The 20573-nt window shown below is 40.3% G+C and overlaps 1 protein-coding gene across 3 annotated transcripts in view; it reads left to right on the top strand.

The window, feature by feature from the left end:
• Positions 1 to 20573, top strand: part of LOC126187823 (CREB-regulated transcription coactivator 1-like) — a 369127-nt gene that overhangs the window by 325352 nt on the left and 23202 nt on the right. For all 3 annotated transcript variants that reach the window (XM_049929121.1, XM_049929120.1, XM_049929119.1), the window contains one exon: positions 5048 to 5264. In XM_049929121.1, coding sequence (XP_049785078.1) covers positions 5048 to 5264 — 217 coding nt within the window. The remainder of the gene's footprint in view (positions 1 to 5047; positions 5265 to 20573) is intronic.

The raw sequence follows: 20573 nt of genomic DNA, 5'->3' as shown, positions 1-20573 counted from the left end.
GTATCTGTAGAGAGGCCAGTTCCTTAAGAGGACAGCAGCTTTTTGCAGTAGTTACAGGGGTAAGACTCAATGATTGATTGATGTGACCTTGTAACATGGTCTTCCTGCAGTGATACGGCAAATGCCAGAAGGATCATATTTATTGGTGACATACAACTCTATTGTATGGTTTAATAATGCTGCCATCCTCTTGGGTAAAATACTCTGGAGGTTAAACAGCCATACTTTCAGACTCCAGGTGGGGCTACTCAGAATGATGATGTCTTCAAGAAAAACAAAACTGCTGTTCTGTGGATTGGAGCATTGAATGAATATTTCAACCTTCAATCAGGTAGAAAGGTTGAAAAATTTAAAAAGATAAATGGATAAGTTGGAGAAATATGTAGTTGTAATTAATGTAGTAAGATGGCAGGAAGACCAAAAAATTAAATAGCACAATGCAGGAGCAGGTATGATAATAAATAAGAAAATAGCTATGTAAGTTACTGTGAACAATATAGTGAACACACTATTATAGCCAAGATAGATACAAAACCAACATCCACTACAGCAATAAGAATTCATATGCATACAGGCTCCACAGGTGATGAAGAGATTGAAAGAATGTAGGATGAACTAGTAGAAATTTTTCAGATAGTTAAAGAAAAATTTAATTGTAATGAGGGACAGTAGTTCTATAGTAGGAAAATGAAGAGAATGAACAATAGCTGTAGAACATGGGCTGTGGCATTACAGCAAAAGGGAAAGTCACCTGATAGAAATTCACAGTGACCCCAATTTTTTTGCAGTAAACACTTGGTTTAAGATACATGAAAGAAAGTTATGTACACTGAGGTGACAAAAGTTATGGGATATCTCTTAATATCATGCCAGACCACCTTTTGTCTGGTGTAGTGCAGCAGTCTGGCATGGGAGTGACTCAACAAGACGTTGGACGTCCCCTGCAGAAATACTGAGCCATGCTGCATCTATAGCTGTCCATAGTTATGAAATTGTTACCAGTGCAGGATTTTGTGCACAAACAGACCTCTTGATTATGTCCCTTAAATGTTTAATGGGATTCATGTCAGGTGATCGGGGTGGCCAGTTGAATTGTCTAAAATGTTCTTCAAACCAGTCCCCAATAGTTGTGGCCTGGTGACATGGCGCATTGTCGTTCATAGAAATTCCATCATTGTTTGGGAACATGAAGTCCATGAATGGCTGCAGAAGGTTTCCATGTAGTCAAACATAACCATTTTCAGTCAATAATCAGTTCAGTTGTACCAGAGGACCCAGTCATTCCATGTAAACACAGCTCCCAGCATTACAGAGTCACCACCAGGTTGCACAGTACCTTGTTGACAACTTGGGTTCATGGCTTTGTGGCCTGTGCACCACACTTGAACCCTACCATTAGCTCTTACCAACTGAAATTGGGACTCATCTGATCAGGCCACAGCTTTCCAGTCATCCAGCGTCCAACCATTATGGTCATGAGCTCAGGAGAGGCATTACAGGCAATGTCATGCTGCTAGCAAAGACACTAGAGTCGGTTAGCTGCTGCCAGAGCCCATGAATGTCAGATTTTGCCACAGTGTCCTAATGGATAATTTCACCATATGTCCCACACTGATTTCATGGGTTATTTCATGCAGTGTTGCTTGTCTGTTGGTACTGACAACTCTGCTCGAACACCATTGCTCTTGGACACTAAGTGAAGGCCTTCAGCCACTGTATTGTCTGCGGTGAGAGATACTGCCTGAAATTTGGAATTTTGAATTCCCTGACAATTTCTGAAATGGACTGTCCCATGTGTCTGTCTCGAACTACCATTCCGTGTCTGTTAATTCCCATCGTGCAGCCATAATCACATTGGAAACCTTTTCACATGAATAGAAGACATTAATAACACAGGAGACTTTGTACTTAATTGGTGAAAGGGGGAAATATGCACCAAATGAAGCAGGTGAAACCGAATACAGGTGTCAAAAAATTAGCTTGACAGAAAGTGCAAAATGCCGAGGCAGGAAACACAAGGTTGTATAAACATGGTTGATTGTGGGAAAGATAAATGTTGCCTACAGAAAAATTAGAGAGACCATTGCAGAAAAGAGCAGCACTTGTATGAATATTAAAAGTGCAATTTGCAAATCAGTACTAAGTGAAGAAAGGAAGACCTGAAATGAATATATTATAGAAGGCGGAACACTGAAAGACCCAAGTTGATACAAGGCTCCTGAAGTATGTGATAGTCCCTCAAAATTATTGAAATCCTTGGGACAGCCAGCCACAGCAAAACTATTCCACCTGGTGAGGAAAACACTGTTAGTGAGACAGGGCTACCCAAAATATATACAGAAGAATATAGAAGCCAACCTCAGGGAAGATCATTTTTGTTTTTGAAGAAATGTAGAAAGATGTGAGGCAATAATAGTCTAGAACCTATCTTAAAAGATAGACTGAAAAGAGGTAAACCTGCATTCATAGCATTTGCAAATTTAGAGTAAAATTTTGACTGTGTTGATTGGAATACAATTTTGGCAACTTTGGAGGTAGCAGGGATAAAGTATAGGGAGTGAAAGTTTATCTAGGGTTTGCACAGAAACCGGACTGTTGTTGTAAGAGTTAAGAGTTGAAGGACATATAAGGGAGGCAGTAGTTGAGAATGTAGTGAGATGGGGTGTAATCTGTCCTCCATGTTATTCAAGCTGTACATTGAAGGAAACCAAGGACAAATTTGGAAAGGGAATGAAAGTTCATTTGGGGGGGGGGGGGGGGGGGGGGGGGGGGCAAAAAATTTTATGTTTAACAGTGCCATTGTAATTCAGTCAGAGACTGCAAAGGACTTGGGAGAGTAGTTGCATGGAATGAGTAGTGTCTTGAAAAGAGTTTATACGAAGAACAGCAACTGAATTAAAACAAAGGTAATGGAATGTAGTCAAATTCAATCAGGGGATGCTGAGGAAATTAGATTAGGAGTGAGATAGTAAAGGTAGTTAAGTTATGTTATTTGATCAGCAAAATAAGTGAAAATGGCCAAAATAGAGAGGATATAACATGCAGAATGGCAGTAGGAAGAAAACCTTTTCAGAAAAAGAAGAATTGTTAACACTGAATATACATTCAAATTTTAGGAAACCTCCTCTGAAGGTAATTGTCTCAAGTACAGCCTTGTACAGAAGGTAAATGTGGACAATAAATGGTCCAGACAAGAAGAGAATGGAAGCTTTTGAAATTCTGCACTGCTGGAGAGTGCTGAAGATTAGATGAGTAAATAGGAGAATTAATGAGGAGATACTGCGCTTAATTGGGGAGAAAAGGATGTTTGGAACAACTTGGCTAAGAGAAGGGACTGGTAGACAACACATCCTGAGGCATCAAGGAGAATTGGTAAGGAGATACTGTGTTAAATTGTGAAGAAAAGAAATTTATGTGACAACTTGGCTCGTCAATCAACTTGGTTGACGAAACATCCTGATGCATTAAGGAGTAATCAGTGTGGTATGAAGGGAATTGTGGGGACTTATAATTGTAGAGGGAGACCAAGGCTGGACTACAGTGTGCAGAGGAAATAGGTGTACATTACAGTGAGAGTGAGGCTTGTACAGGATACACTAGTGTGGAGTGCTATATCAAACCGGTCTTCAGATTGAAGACCGCAACAACAACCATCATATCTTCTACTGTTCATTGTAATCATCCCGACAAAGTGATGGGCTGAGTGCTCACAAACTATCACTGAATTAAAGAATATGCTATTCAGACACATTTTCAGAAAACGTGTTTGCAGGATAAACATTCTGTATTTGAATTACTAAAGTGTTTCACGCTACTGAAAAGGTGCAATATACAGTCAACTTGCCGTAGTTTTGTTCGTCATTGAGAAATCGTGTTACTTAGGGTAGACTCACATTAAACTAGTTTCTTTTTTGATTACTGACTGTGCCCATTGTATGTGCAGTGAAATAAGGAAGACAATTTAAATCAAAATACCATGTACCTAGGTTTGATAATGAAAAGCTCCTGCCGGCCGGAGTGGCCGAGCGGTTCTAGGCGTTAGAGTCTGAGCTGCGCGACCGCTAGAGTTGCAGGTTCGAATCCTGCCTCGGGCATGAATGTGTGTGACGTCCTTAGGTTAGTTAGGTTTAAGTAGTTCTAAGTTCTAGGGGACTGATGACCTCCGCAGTTAAGTCCCATAGTGCTCAGAGCCATTTGAACCATTTTGAAAAGATCAGATGGAATATAAATAATGGAAGTTTTAAAGGTAACAACTGTTTAATTGAGGTACTGAGCAATCAGTAGCCACATCAACAAATTTTGAAAATGTTGCTAAGCTTATGGAGCTAGCTAGTAAAGAATACACGAACACATCTCATGCTTCAGTGCTGGTAAAATTTATTGGCCAGGCCAGTGTAGCGGAGAAGTGATGCTTGTGCGTATGTGTATTACGCACAAGTTAGTCCTGAAGGATGTTGCCCATAAGGTTAGTAACATTTCAGTCCTGTTTATATACCTATCGACACTCGAGTACCGCAGTTATATTGTGGGTTGTTATCTTTACTCTGTCCCTTATAAATATCTATATTTTTTCCTTCACTGCTGTCACCAGTAACTCTCATAATTACTACTGTGAAAGAAGTCAACATCTTAACTAATTAATTTCCCAAACATTAGAGATTTGTGTATCAGTTCTCTGTGACAGTGTTGTCGTACCACTGACGGCAAAATTTTTTGCATGTAAAAGGACGAAAGTGTAAAGTTTTCATTTGTTGATGCTTTTGTGGGATTTGTTCACCATGCTTAGAGTAATGTAAAATTGCACAGTTGCTGTTATTATTTTTTAATGCTAAAATTGACTGGAAATTATCATTTTTAAATTATTATTTGATTATCGGGTTATACTAACCTGTGGAATGTATAAAATATGTAAATCGTGTAACTAACTATATTGAATAAATGCTACAAATATACATTTCCATTTGGATACTCTTTCATTGTGTTCTGATCACTATTTAGTAACTAGTGATGTTACTGGCTGTTTCACATTTATGTTTAAACTACACAGGCAATCAACCACGGAAGCCCAGTAGAAGAGGGTTCTGGTCTGACACAGATCAGCAGCCAAGAACTGAATGCAGCTGACCATGGTTACTACAGCCAGTCCCCATCACAACTTCATTACAACCGTCCAGTGGCAGTCAACCCCAGTGGTGGTAGTACGCAGCAGACAACACCACAGACACCAAATACACCCTCCAGTATTCCTGATATTATTCTAACAGGTATGCAGTGCTCATTTTAATGACTAGGTAGGTTTCATTTATGAAAATCACATTATCAGTAACTGTAAGGGAATACTGAAAATTAGTCAAGACTTGGACTGGAAACTACAGTTTTTGAAAACACTTGTATTTACAGGAAGATATAAAATAAATTAGGATAAAAATTAAAATCGTTATAGCTTTGTAGGGCTGAAACTAATTTTAGACATAGTTAATTAGGAGTATGAAAATACCATAAGTCTCTCTCTCTCTCTCTCTCTCTCTCTCTCTCTCTCTCTCTCTCTTGTGTGTGTGTGTGTGTGTGTGTGTGTGTGTGTGTGTGTGTGTGTGTGTGTGTGTGTCCCTCCAGTAAACACAAGAGCAAAAATTTCTGCACTACCAGGGTTATTCAATAAGTAATGCCCCACATTTTTTATAAAAGGCCATTAATATACATAGACAAATGTACTTGTTGGTGCTTCACATTTGATATTTTTTTCTATGTGCTGGTGAAATTTCAAACCATTCTGGCAGATGACAGAGCCATAGTACAGTGTCAAAATGACATCTACATATGACTCATGTTACAAGCAGGTGCTGTTATTGAATTCTTGTCTGCAGAAAAAGAAACCTTGGTGAACATCCATAAACATTTGTGTGCAGTGTATGGCGATGCTGCTGTTGATAGGAGTGCAGTTGAACAATGGGTCAAGAAATTTACAGCCTCCAGAAATGTAGAAACAGAACTCTGTGATCAGCCACACTCGGAGCTTCCTGTCACAGCCACTACTCCATACATGCTGAATCGTGCAGATGTCATGATTCGTGCCAACTGGTGCATCACAACTCAACAGTTGGCTCTACAGTTGTCGGTCAGCATTGGAAGTGCATCTGTGATGATCGAGACTCTCGGCTATTCAGAGAGATGCTCACAATGGGTTCCACGAATGCTCACAGCCAAGTTGGGTTGGACATCATTGCCTCATCCACCCTACAATCCAGACTTGACACCTTCAGACTTCCATCTCTTTGGGCCACTTAAAGATTCTCTCCAGTGAACACACTTTGAAGATGACAGGAGTTCCTGTCATGCAGTGAAAACATGGCTATGCCTACATGACAAGAGCTTTTACCAGTAGGAAATACATGCTCTGTCAGAACATTGGCATACGGCCATAGAACGTGATGGAGACTACGTAGAAAAATAGGACATGGATGAAACATGTTGATGTATATTGTCACAAAATTCTAACTCTTAACAATAAATATATTCTGAGAAAAAAAGTGTGCAGCATTACTTATTGAAAGACCCTCGTAATTATATTTGATTGATATTGCACATTTAAATGTTACAATATTTTGATAACTGTCAGAGACTACTCTGTAATTTGTTGAAATATTGTGCACAGAATGAATTTATCAACTTGGTTATAAATTTGGAAACATAATATCTTGTTGTATTTTGTCGTATTTACATACTTCAGCTACTTCATTCTTTGTATATTCCAGGTGCCATGCATGCAGTGTCTCATTATGATGAGACACATGCTAAATGATTTTCAAAAGTAATACTTTTCTTCATAAAAAGCTATAAGAGAATTATCTGTTTATAATTTTGTCCACTGAGTTAGATTTGCAAAGCAAAAATGATATAAATGTCTTAGTAATTCTACTTGTCTAAATGGCTCCTGTTTGCACTGCTCTGCCCAAGTATAGAATTCCTTTTTTTCTGATGGTGGTGGGTGCAAGGAGATTGTGTTAAGCTGTTCATTGTAATCTTCATGAGGAAGCTATTTCCAATTATAACTGCATAATAGGCGTAAAGCAAAGTGTATGGTTATAGATAGAGAGATGCTGAATCAAACGCATTTGGCTGTCAAGAGATCAATATGTGATGCCTTCAATGATTATCGTAGCAGAACATTGTCAAGTGATCTTTCGCAGAACCCAAAAGAATTCTGATCGTATGTAACGGCTGCTTGTGGCACCAAAGTTAGTGTCCAGTCCCTAGCAAATGAGACAGGAACTGAAATTGAGGATAGCAAAGCAAAAGCTGAAATGCTAGACTTGTTTTTAAATGTTGCTTTACAAAGAAAAATCCAGGAGAATTACCACAATTTAATCCTTGTACCACAGAAAAGATGAATGAAATATGTATTAATGTCAGTGATATTGAGAAACAGCTGAAATCATTAAAACTGAACAAAGCTCCAGGCCCCTATGGAATCCCTATGAGAGTCTATACTGAATTTGCAGCCGAGTTAGCCCTTCTTCCAACTATGATCTATTGTAGATACCTAAAAAAATAAAAAAACATTGTGCCCATTTCTTGGAAATAGGCATAGGTCACACCCGTCTACAAGAAGGATAGAAGAAGTGACCCACAAAACTACCGCCCAATATCCTTGACATTATTTGTAGCAGAATCTTGGAACATATTCTGAGTTCAAACATAATGAGGTATCCTGAACAGAACGACCTCCTCAGTGCCAACCACAATGGATTTTGGAAACATCGATCATTTGAAACACAACTCGCACTTTTTTTACACGACATACTGAAAGCTTTGGATCAAGGCAACCAGATAGATGCAGTGTTCCTTGATTTGACTCAGTACCACACCTATGATTATTGTCAAAGGTATGACCTTATAGGGTGACATTTGTGACTGGATTGAGGACTTTTATGTAGATAGGGCACAGCAAGTTATCTTGGAAGGGGAGTCATCATCAGATGTGGAAATAATTTCAGATGTGCTGGGACCCTTGCTGTTTGCATTGTATATTAATGACCTTGCAGACAATATTAACAGTAAAATCAGGCTTTTTGCAGATGATGCAGATGATGCACCGGAAGCAGCTACTAGGGTAGCAGAGTACGTGTGGCGTGCACACGGGGGTTTTTTAGGTTAGAGGGACCCCCCCTTGGGCGAAACGATAAAATACCTGACGGCTTACCAGAGAGGACATTATCATCGTTGATAAAGAACGTCCGTCCTCAGAGACCAAAAACAGGAAAAGTTAACGTAATATTGGTAAACTGCAGGAGTATCCAGGGCAAGGTTCCTGAATTAGTATCTCTTATTGAAGGAAATAGTGCGCATATAGTATTAGGAACGGAAAGTTGGTTAAAACCGGAAGTGAACAGTAACGAAATCCTAGACACAGAATGGAATATATACCGCAAGGATAGGATAAACGCCAATGGTGGAGGAGTATTTATAGCAGTAAAGAATTCAATAATATCCAGTGAAGTTATTAGCGAATGCGAATGTGAAATAATCTGGGTTAAGCTAAGTATCAAAGGTGGGTCAGATATGATAGTCGGATGCTTCTATAGACCACCTGCATCAGCAACCGTAGTAGTTGAGCGCCTCAGAGAGAACCTGCAGAACGTCGTGAAGAAGTTTCGTGATCATACTATTGTAATAGGGGGAGACTTCAATCTACCAGGTATAGAATGGGATAGTCACACAATCAGAACTGGAGCCAGGGACAGAGACTCTTGTGACATTATCCTGACTGCCTTGTCCGAGAATTACTTCGAGCAGATAGTTAGAGAACCAACTCGTGAAGCTAACGTTTTAGACCTCATAGCAACAAATAGACCGGAACTTTTCGACTCCGTGAATGTAGAAGAGGGTATCAGTGATCATAAGTCAGTGGTTGCATCAATGACTACAAGTGTAATAAGAAATGCCAAGAAAGGAAGGAAAATATATTTGCTTAACAAGAGTGATAGGGCACAAATCGCAGAATATCTGAGTGACCACCATCAAACGTTCATTTCTGAGGAAGAGGATGTGGAACAAAAATGGAAAAAATTCAGAAACATCGTCCAGTACGCCTTAGATAAGTTCGTACCGACTAAGGTCCAAAGCGAGGGGAAAGATCCACCGTGGTATAACAATCATGTACGAAAGGTACTACGGAAACAAAGAAAGCTTCATCATAGGTTTAAGAGTAGTCGAATCATAGCTGATAAGGAAAAGCTGAACGAAGCGAAAAAGAGCGTAAAGAGAGCAATGAGAGAAGCATTCAACGAATTCGAACATAAAACATTGGCAAACAATCTAAACAAGAACCCTAAAAAGTTTTGGTCATATGTAAAATCGGTAAGCGGATCTAAATCCCCTATTCAGTCACTCGTTGACCACGATGGCACCGAAACAGAGGACGACCGAAGAAAGGCAGAAATACTGAATTCAGTGTTCCGAAACTGTTTCACTGCGGAAAATCGTAACACGGTCCCTGACTTCAGCCGTCGCACGGACGCCAAAATGGAAAATATTGAAATAAACGATATCGGAATTGAAAAACAACTGCTATCACTTAGTAGCGGAAAAGCATCCGGACCAGACGAGATACCCTTAAGATTCTACAGTGATTATGCTAAAGAACTTGCCCCCTTTCTATCAGCAATTTATCGTAGATCGCTGGAAGAACGTAAAGTACCTAGCGACTGGAAGAAAGCGCAGGTCGTTCCCATTTTCAAAAAGGGTCATAAATCAGATGCGAATAATTATAGGCCTATTTCGCTTACGTCAATCTGTTGTAGAATAATGGAACATGTTTTGTGTTCTCGTATTATGACGTTCTTAGATAATACAAATCTCCTTCATCATAACCAACATGGATTCCGCAAACAGAGATCATGTGAAACTCAGCTCGCCCTATTTGCCCAAGAAATTCACAGTGCCGTAGACACTGGCGAGCAGATTGATGCCGTATTCCTGGACTTCAGGAAGGCATTTGATACGGTTCCGCACTTACGTTTAATGAAAAAAATACGAGCTTACGGAATATCGGACCAGGTTTGTGATTGGATTCAGGATTTCCTAGAAGAAAGAACTCAACATGTCATTCTTAACGGTTCAAAATCTGCAGATGTAGAGGTAATTTCGGGAGTACCGCAAGGAAGCGTGATAGGACCTTTATTGTTTACAATATACATAAATGACTTAGTTGACAACATCGGTAGCTCCGTGAGGCTATTTGCAGATGACACGGTTGTCTACAAGAAAGTAGCAACATCAGAAGACTCGTACGTACTCCAGGAAGACCTGCAGAGGATTAATGCATGGTGCGACAGCTGGCAGCTTTCCCTAAACGTAGATAAATGTAATATAATGCGCATACATAGGGGCAGAAATCCATTCCAGTACGATTATGCCATAGGTGGTAAATCATTGGAAGCTGTAACGACCGTAAAATACTTAGGAGTTACTATCCGGAGCGATCTGAAGTGGAATGATCACATAAAACAAATAGTGGGAAAAGCAGGCGCCAGGTTGAGATTCATAGGAAGAATTCTAAGAAAATGTGACTCATCGACGAAAGAAGTAGCTTACAAAACGCTTGTTCGTCCGATTCTTGAGTATTGCTCATCAGTATGGGACCCTTACCAGGTTGGATTAATAGAAGAGATAGACATGATCCAGCGAAAAGCAGCGCGATTCGTCATGGGGACATTTAGTCAGCGCGAGAGCGTTACGGAGATGCTGAACAAGCTCCAGTGGCGGACACTTCAAGAAAGGCGTTACGCAATACGGAGAGGTTTATTATCGAAATTACGAGAGAGCACATTCCGGGAAGAGATGGGCAACATATTACTACCGCCCACATATATCTCGCGTAATGATCACAACGAAAAGATCCGAGAAATTAGAGCAAATACGGAGACTTACAAGCAGTCGTTCTTCCCACGCACAATTCGTGAATGGAACAGGGAAGGGGGGATCAGATAGTGGTACAATAAGTACCCTCCGCCACACACCGTAAGGTGGCTCGCGGAGTATAGATGTAGATGTAGATGTAGATGTTATAATGAAGTGCTATCTCAAAGAAGCTCCATAAATATTCACTCAGATCTCGATAATATTTAAATGTAGAGCAGAGATTGGCAACTTGCTCTGAATGTTCAGAAATGTAAAATTGTGCACGTCAACAAATGAGAACATGTAGTATTCTAGAACTATAATATCAATGAGTCACTGTTGGAATTGGCCAACTTGTACAAATACATGCGTGTAACACTTTGTAGGGATATGAAACAGAATGACCAAACAGGTTCAGTCAGAGGTAAAGCAGGTGGTGGACTTCATTCACTGGGGAAGTACAATCAATGTGCAATCAATGTACAATTCACTCATGCAACAAGTTCTAGAATATTGCTAAAGTATGTGGGACACGTACTGGATACAACTACAGGGGATATTGAATGCATACAGAGAAAGGCAGCACAAATGGTCACAAGTGTGTTTAATCTGAACAAGAGTCTCATGGAGATACTGAAGGAACTGAACTCGTAGACTGTGGAAGATAAATGTAAACTATCAAGAGAAAGTCTATTCACATAGTTTCAAGAACTGGCTTTGAATGATGACTCTAGGTATATACTAGTGTGAATGGAACATGAAGAAGCCCCAATAAATGGCCCACTGTGACATACCCTTTGCCATGCACCTCATAGCAGTTTGCAGAGTATAGATGTAGATGTGTAATTCCTATTAGTGTGCACCACCAGATATTTTTATCTTTCTGCCTTATGGATTTAAGTATACCTTCTCTTTCATGCTCTACTGTTACTGATAAAGTTACTTTCCATCTTGCATAGAACTGTATGAATAACATGTTTTCGAAGTTAGGTTTTTTGTGATCACTTCATTACCTCATTACCTGTAAACCTCTCATTTTGAAATTGTGGAAGTTTCAGAATAAAAGCCTTCAGTTCATATTTATGCAAGTCTTACAGAAGTATCAAGCTGTCAAATAATTTTGTTACTTAGGACAGATTTTTTCCTTTTATTGTATAAGCATTAAGAATATAACATGCTTTTACAAAAAAAAATTAGCAAGCACTCAAGGTTTGAGGGAACACTAGAAGTATGTGTGATAAACAGATACTTTTCTGAAGTTGACAACCAACCATTAAGTTCTGCTAGTGGTCATAACCTTTTGGTTTTCTGATATTTAAGGAATGAATAATATGCATTCAGTAGCTGTAGCTGTAGGTGTAGGAAACATGCAGCAGTCCTCAGCAGTTAGGAGGTGTAAGTCAGTTGCAAAGTCTAACAGAAAGAACAAGGTTGTGCTGCTAGGTAGTTCAGATGGTAGAGATGTGGGTCAACAGGTGCAGGATGTGTTGGGGAGTGAGTACCAGGTCACCAGCATTGTGAAGCCTAGTGCGGGGTTGGCTCAGGTGACTGACTGCATAGAGGAATTATGAGGAATTTTACGAAGGAGGATCAGGTAGTGATAGTGGGTGGAGCACGTAATAGTCTTGATAGGGATGGGGAATATGATGTAAAGATAGCTACTCAAACTGGTGGCACTAATGTGCATTTCATGCAATTGTTTCAGCATCATGATCAGTGTTATCTTAATGTGGCTGTTAGGTGCATTAACATGGGGCTGGAGAGGGCACTGATGGCAGAGGGCATGGATTACATTGTAGTGGATCCAGTTTAGTCTATCAGTAGATCATGTTTCACTAGGCACGGACTGCACCTCAATAGGTGTGGGAGGGGGAGGCTGGCAAAGCTTATAGGTGACAATGTAGTGGGGGGTGGTGGGATCACACATGGAAAATTTCCTGTAGTAATTGGTGTTAGAGCTGCACCTTTTTTAGACAGAAGTCACTGATAGGTATACCTGCTTAAAGGAAGTCCCTCTAACCAAGGAATCACCTTCAGACAACATCATGTTTCCAAGTAGAGAAGGAATTACAATATTTCATCAAAATATAAAAGGTGTTAGAGATAAAGTTAGTGAACTTGCTTATAGATGTTGACTCTGAAATTACTGGTATATTGGAGCACCACTTAAGTAATTTGACAGTTCAGAGGCTTCCTTTATCAGGATACAGATTAGCTGGCTCTTTTTCAAAGAATTCCTTGCAGGGTGGCACAGTGGCCATGTATGTAAAAGAAAAATATTCCATTTGAGTCCATAGATGTATCACGGCACTGCACTGAACAGATATTAGAATAGTCCATTAAATTTTGGGCATGTTTCCGTGCAAATAAAAAAATTTCCTCCACTGATATTTCGGCCGTGTATCATCTGGCCATCCTCAGAGTGAGTCACAAGACTGATGCTCCACGGTGGCGGTACAGCGCAAGCGGGTCACAGATGCTGGTTGGCAGCAAAAAAAAATACAGACATTCGATTCGCTTATCGATGTATGATTGGCGACAGTGACACCATAATGGCTTCTCTGCAGCTCTGTACTTTAGTTACCCCAAGAGCCGGATTTGGACAAAACATGGAATCTGGCTCTTGGGGGGGGGGGGGGGGGGAGTAATTAAACTGCAGATAAGTCATTATGGTGTCCCTGTCGCCAGTCATACATCGATAACCGAATCGAATGTCTGTATAAGCATATTTCTTTGCCGACGACCAGCATCTGTGGCCCACATGTGCAGTACTGCCACAGTGAAGCATATAAGGCCATGCTTGGCATCTTGGTATCAGTCTTGTGACTCAGTTTGAGGATGGCTGAACGATATGCGGGCAAAATATCAGTGGAGGAAATTTTACTTGCGTGGATGCATGCCCGAAATTTAATGGACTATTCATTACGCCACAAGAAGTTGAAAAGATATTTGAATGTTGTCCAGAGGCAGTTGAATTTAATGAAACTAATTTTCTAATTTTTATTGTTTGAAGGTCCCCTAACTCTGACTTCAGAGCATTTCCGCTCAAGCTAGAGAGGGTTCTCGATTCACTTTATGGGAAGTACCAGAAATTAGTTATATGTGGTGACTTCAGTATTAATTTTGTATATGATTGTGCAAGAAAAAGGATGTTGGTAGATCCCCTAAATTAATTTGATCTGATGCAGACTGTGTTTTTTCTAACTATGGTGCAAGAGAACAGTAGTAAAGCCATAGACAATATTTGTAGTCATTCTTCATTATTAGATGAGCATTCTGTTAATAAAAGGGTGAATGGCATTTCAGACAACCATGATGCACAAATTTTAACACTAAAAGGCTTTTTTACTCAAACAGATGTCGCATATGATTAAAAACTATGTAGGAAAGTTAATCCTATGGCAAAAGAGAGTTTTCTAAAACTTCTCAAGGAACAAGAGTGGCAGGATGTTTATAGTGCCAACAACATAGATGACAAATATAATGCTTTTCTTAACACATTTCTCGTGCTCTTTGAGAGTTGCTTTCCATTAGAATGTTCTAAAAGGGGTACTAGCAGAAAAGGCAGCTGAGGGGGGGGGGGGGCTAACTAGCGGGATAAGGATATCATGTAGAACAAAGTGGGAATTAGATCAAAATGTTAGAAGTAGTCACAATCAAGCTACAGTTCTCCATTACAGACAGTATTGTAAGGTGCTTAAAAATGTTATCAGGATGGCAAAGAGTATGTGGTGCACAAATAGAATAGCTAATTCACACAATAAAATTAAAACCATATGGTCAGTTGTGAAGGAAGTGTCTGGTCAGCAGCACAAGGTAGATGATGTAGTTTGTAGTAAAAATATTTCTGTTACTGATAAGTCAGTACAGTATTTAACAATCATTTTCTGAGTCTTTAAATAAAAATTTAGTTTCTACAGGGAATCATGTAACTCTCTTGGAAAATGCCTTTCCGGGACTGATGTCTGAAATACTCCTCTGCGATACTGACAAGAGGGGAGATTGAGTCAATAATTAAATCACTGAAGTTTAAGGACTCTCATGGACATGATGGAGTGCCTAGCAGAATATTAAAGTACTGTGCTGCACATGTTAGCCCTGTACTTAGCCATATTTGTAATTTTTCCTTTAGGAATGGTCAGTACCCTGAACAATTAAAGTAGTAAAGCCGCTTTATAAAAAGGGCGAAAGGAATAATGTAGACAATTTTATACCTATTTCTGTGCCATCAGTTTTTGCTAAAGTTATTGAAAAGGCTATGTATCGAAGGATAATTGATCATTTTATATCACTTAATCTTCTATCAACTGTACAGTTGGGCTTCAGAAGTCATTTAACAACTGAAAATGCTATATTCTCTTTTCTCTGTGAGGTACTGGATGAGTTAAACAAAAGGTTTCAAATGCTAGGAATATTTTTTGATTTAACTATGGCGTTAGATTGTGTTGAATATGAAATACTGCTCCAGAAGTTGGACCATTACAGAATACGGGGAGTAGCTCACTATTGGTTCACCTCTTACTTTAACAGGGAGTGCCCTAGGAATCAGTGTTGGAGCCACTCGTGTTCCTTATTTATATAAATGATATGTCCTCTAGTATTACGGATAACTCGAAAATATTTCTGTTTGCTGATGACACTAGTTGGTAGTAAAGTATGTTGTGTGCCACATTGGCTCGGTTTCAAACAGTGCAGTTCATGACATAAGTCCATGGCTTGTAGAAAATAAACTAATGCTAAATCACAGTTAGACTAATTTTTTACAGTTTCTAACACATAATTTAACAAAACCCGACATTTTAATTTCACAAAATGGGCATATGATTAGTGAAACTGAACAGTTAAAATTTCTAAGTGTTCCGGTAGATAGTAAGCTGTCGTGGAAAGCCCACATTCAGGATCTTGTTCAAAGACTTACCATATTTTACTATTCGAATGGTATCTGAAGTAAGTGATCATTTGACACTAAAGTTAGTCTACTTTGCATATTATCATTGGCTTATGTTGTATGGTGTTATATTTTGGTGTAATTCTTCCCGTTCTAAAAGGATGTTATTGGCTCAAAAATGGGCGGTTCGGGGCATAAGTGGTGTAAGTTCGTGAATCTCTTGTCAACCCCTGTTCACTAGTATAGGTATTTTGACATTGGCCTCTCAATATGTATATTCTTTACTGTTGTTTGTTGTTAACAATAGCAGCTTGTTCCCAAGAATAAGCAGCTTTCACTCAGGTAATACTCTGCAGAAATCCAACCTGCATTTGGATCAGACTTCCTTAACTCTTGTGCAGAAAGGTGTGCAGTATACTGCTTTATCCATTTTCAATAAGCTACCACAAGAATTAAAAAATCTTAGCAGTAATCCATGCACTTTCACTCCTTCTATTCTGTTGAGGAGTTCATTGAAAAATTAAGCTGATTCTTATGTTATATTGTTGACTGCATTTACTGAAACTTACTGCTTGACTTTTTTTGTTTCACAAACATTTTATTTTTAGCTGTTATTACTTTTATGTTGTAATTTCATGTACTGACACGTTCCATGACCTTGGAGATTTGCTTGTCAATTTGGTCCTATCGAACTTGATGTGTAAATAAATAAATACAGAAATGAAATACTGCTAGGCCAAAGTTCACATGAGGAAATGGACCACAAGGGTTTCACAACCGTGGCACTTGATCGTCAGGAGTATGTGGCTGAGGGACTGCGTCAGCTTTCAGACAACACTACATACAAAGTTTGCCAAGGTAATCCCATTCCTGATGTCCAGGCGGAACTTCAAGGAATCCTCAGAACCTTAGGCTCCCTACAAAACCTTTCACCTGACTCCATCAACCTCCTGACCCCACCGACACTCCGCACCCCTACCGTCTACCTACTTCCTACAGTTCACAAACCCAATCATCCCGGCCGCCCCATTGTAGCTGGTTACCAAGCCCCCACAGAACGTATCTCTGCCTACGTAGATCAACACCTTCAACCCATTACATGCAGTCTCCCATCCTTCATCAAAGACACCAACCACTTTCTCGAACGCCTTGAATCCTTACCCAATCTGTTACCCCCGGAAACCATTCTTATAACCATTGATGCCACTTCCTTATACACAAATATTCCGCACATCCGGGGCCTCGCTGCGATGGAGCACTTCCTTTCATGCCGATCACCTGCCACCCTACCTAAAACCTCTTTCCTCATTACCTTAGCCAGCTTCATCCTGACTCACAACTTCTTCACTTTTGAAGGCTAGACATACCAACAATTAAAGGGAACAGCCATGGGTACCAGGATGGCCCCCTCATACGCCAACCTATTTATGGGTCGCTTAGAGGAAGCCTTCTTGGTTCCCCAGGCCTGCCAACCCAAAGTTTGGTGCAGATTTATTGATGACATCTTCATGATCTGGACTCACAGTGAAGAAGAACTCCAGAATTTCCTCTCCAACCCCAACTCCTTTGGTTCCATCAGGTTCACCTGATCCTACTCCAAATCCCATGCCACTTTCCTTGACGTTGACCTCCATATGCCCAATGGCCAGCTTCACACATCCGTCGACATCAAACCCACCATCAAGCAACAGTACCTCCATTATGACAGCCTGCCACCCATTCCATATCAAACGGTCCCTTCCCTACAGACTACCGTATTTACTCGAATCTAAGCCGCACTCGAATCTAAGCCGCACCTGAAAAATTAGACTCGAAATCAAGGAAAAAAAATTATCACCGATTTAAGCCGCACCTGTAATTTGAGACTCAAATTCAAGTGGAGAGAAAAGTTTTAGGTCGCACCTCCAGATCGAAACAAAGTTGGTCCATTGTAATATGAGACTCAATTTAGGCCGAATGAATGACGATACAGCTACAGTAGTTTGGTTCGAGTCGTAAGCTTCGCTTAGCAGTTAAGCTTTACCAGGTAGCCATTGCTATGCGTCAGGCGCTCCGTCCGTATTTATACGGGTACCCTTCCTTTTTCACGTCCTTCGTCTGGCTTGAATTGATTGCTTATTTTTCTTTGATCTGATAAGTGCCGTTCTCTTTGTTATAGGTGTTTACGTCACTCTAAGCTGAAAATGCATTACTGTACTGTGTCAGACATTGTTTGTCGCATTCTGATAGTGCGTGTTTACGGCCTGTCGCCGCATGGCTTGCTTTTGCGGGCGCTACCACCGCTTACAATAAAAAATAAAAAAAAAAAAAAAAAAAAAAATTAGGAATTGTCTCAGTAAAGAAACAATGGTAAGAGACTGCTATTTGTTGTTATTTACCCTGCTGCTTTCTTTGATAATGCTCAACAAGAACCAAATAATAGACTGCGTATGATACAAGATGTTCTGAACGAGAGTTTTTCTCTGTTTGAAAATCTTTGCAGACGCCTCTTTAGTACATTACATTCTGCACAGAAATTAGAGTCATCGTAGATTTAAAAATCTAGTCGATTGCCGTGCTCCATTTCTGACTGTATCACTATTAGGCATAAGAATAAGACGAATATAAACATCACATGGGATGTATATTCTTCCGCTTTTGCTGTTGTCTCACTCTAAATTCATAGTTTATTAGGCAGACAGGATTTAAATGAGAGAGCAGGAAACACGAAAGAATACATGGCAAAATGTTTATATTCGTATTATTCTTATGGTGAAGAGAATACTGCATGTGATTCACAATTCATAAAAGTTCCTATTAGCAATCATCTTTCTCACAGGTAGGAAAAAATTCAGAACGTAGAGTTGGCCATATTGACAAACATCCCAAATAGTCTTGCCAGTCGGATTTTCGTAGTACATTGAAATGCTGCTACATTCGAAGATAAACAATACGGAATCTGTATTTACTTCGTTGGATAATGTATGACAATGCAGTGGTTGGAACTCGGGGCGGAGAAAAAAAGCTCGTCTTCCACCTTTTTTTTAAATTTATTTACTGACGCGGAGGTTTTGGGCCCATATTTATCTTTGTGCCTGCAAAACATGGCTGTGTAGCGCTACATGTATTGACGGCAGAAGTTAGTTGTGGCGGCACCTACCAACATTTTTCAGAACTTCCGCTTACTTTGCACTCGATTCTAAGCCGCAGGTGTTTATTTCGATTACAAAAACCGGAAAAAAAGTGCGGCTTAGATTCGAATAAATACGGTAGGTCTTCGTGGCAAATAAATCTGCTCCAGTCCTGAATCCCTGAACCATTACACCAACAACCTGAAAACAGCTTTTGCATCCCGCAACTATCCTCCCGACCTGGTACAGAAGCAAATAACCAGAGCCACTTCCTCATCCCCTCAAACCCAGAACCTCCCACAGAAGAACCAAAAAGTGCCCCACTTGTGACAGGATACTTTCTGGGACTGGGTCAGACTCTGAATGTGGCTCTCCAGCAGGGATACGACTTCCTCAAATCCTGCCCTGAAATGAGATCCATCCTTCATGAAATCCTCCCCACTCCACCAAGAGTGTCTTTCCGCCGTCCGCCTAACCTTCGTAATCTCTTGGTTCATCCCTATGAAATCCCCAAACCACCTTCCCTACCCTCTGGCTCCTACCCTTGTAACCGCTCCCGGTGTAAAACCTGTTCCATGCACCCTCCCACCACCACCTACTCCAGTCCTGTAACCCGGAAGGTGTACACGATCAAAGGCAGAGCCACGTGTGAAAGCACCCACGTGATACCAACTGACCTGCCTACACTGTGAAGCTTTCTGTGTGGGAATGACCAGCAGCAAACTGTCCATTCGCATGAGCGGACACAGGCAGACAGTGTTTGTTGGTAATGAGGATCACCCTGTGGCTAAACATGCCTTGGTGCACGGCCAGCACATCTTGGCACAGTGTTACGCCGTCTGGGTTATCTGGATACTTCCCACCAACACCAACCTATCAGAACTCCGGAGATGGGAACTTACCCTTCAATATATCCTCTCTTCCCGTTACCCACCAGGCCTCAACCTCCGCTAATTTCAAGTTGCCGCCGCCCATACCTCACCTGTCATTCAACAACATCTTTGCCTCTGTACTTCTGCCTCGACTGACATCTCTGTCCAAACTCTTTGCCTTTACATAGGTCTACTTGTGTCTGTATATGTGCATATGGATGTGTGTGTGTGTGTGTGTGTGTGTGTGTGTGTGTGTGTGTGTGTGTGCGCGCGCGCGCGTGAGTGTATACCTGTCCCTTTTTCCCCCTAAGGTAAGTCTTTCCGCTCCCGGGATTGGAATGACTCCTTACCCTCTCCCTTAAAACTCACATCCTTTCGTATTTCCCTCTCCTTCCCTCTTTCCTGATGAAGCAACCGTTGGTTGCGAAAGCTTGCATTTTGTGTGTGTGTTTGTGTTTGTTAATGTGTCTATCAACATACCAATGCTTTCGTTTGGTGAGTTACATCATATTTGTTTTTAGATATAAAACTATTTTTTTGTCATTTGTTATCTGACTTTCACTGTTAAGACCCCCCCCCCCCCCCTCAAGAATGGGTGAATGCAATCAGTAGATACAGTCATTTATGTAACATATTTTTATAATCGTGAACTCATCAGATTACAATAACAAATGTGAAAATACACAAAAAAAAAAAAAAATAAATTTAAAGCTTAAAATTAAAAGATTCTCAGAAATCTTGAAATTCCTGGCTCTGGTATATTGCCAGTATCAATTGCGATAAAAAGCAAAAATCATCAACCTT

The sequence above is a fragment of the Schistocerca cancellata genome, chromosome 5 (assembly GCF_023864275.1).
Source record: "Schistocerca cancellata isolate TAMUIC-IGC-003103 chromosome 5, iqSchCanc2.1, whole genome shotgun sequence".
In the NCBI taxonomy this organism is placed as follows: domain Eukaryota; kingdom Metazoa; phylum Arthropoda; class Insecta; order Orthoptera; family Acrididae; genus Schistocerca; species Schistocerca cancellata.
This window is presented reverse-complemented; position numbering and strand designations above follow the sequence as displayed.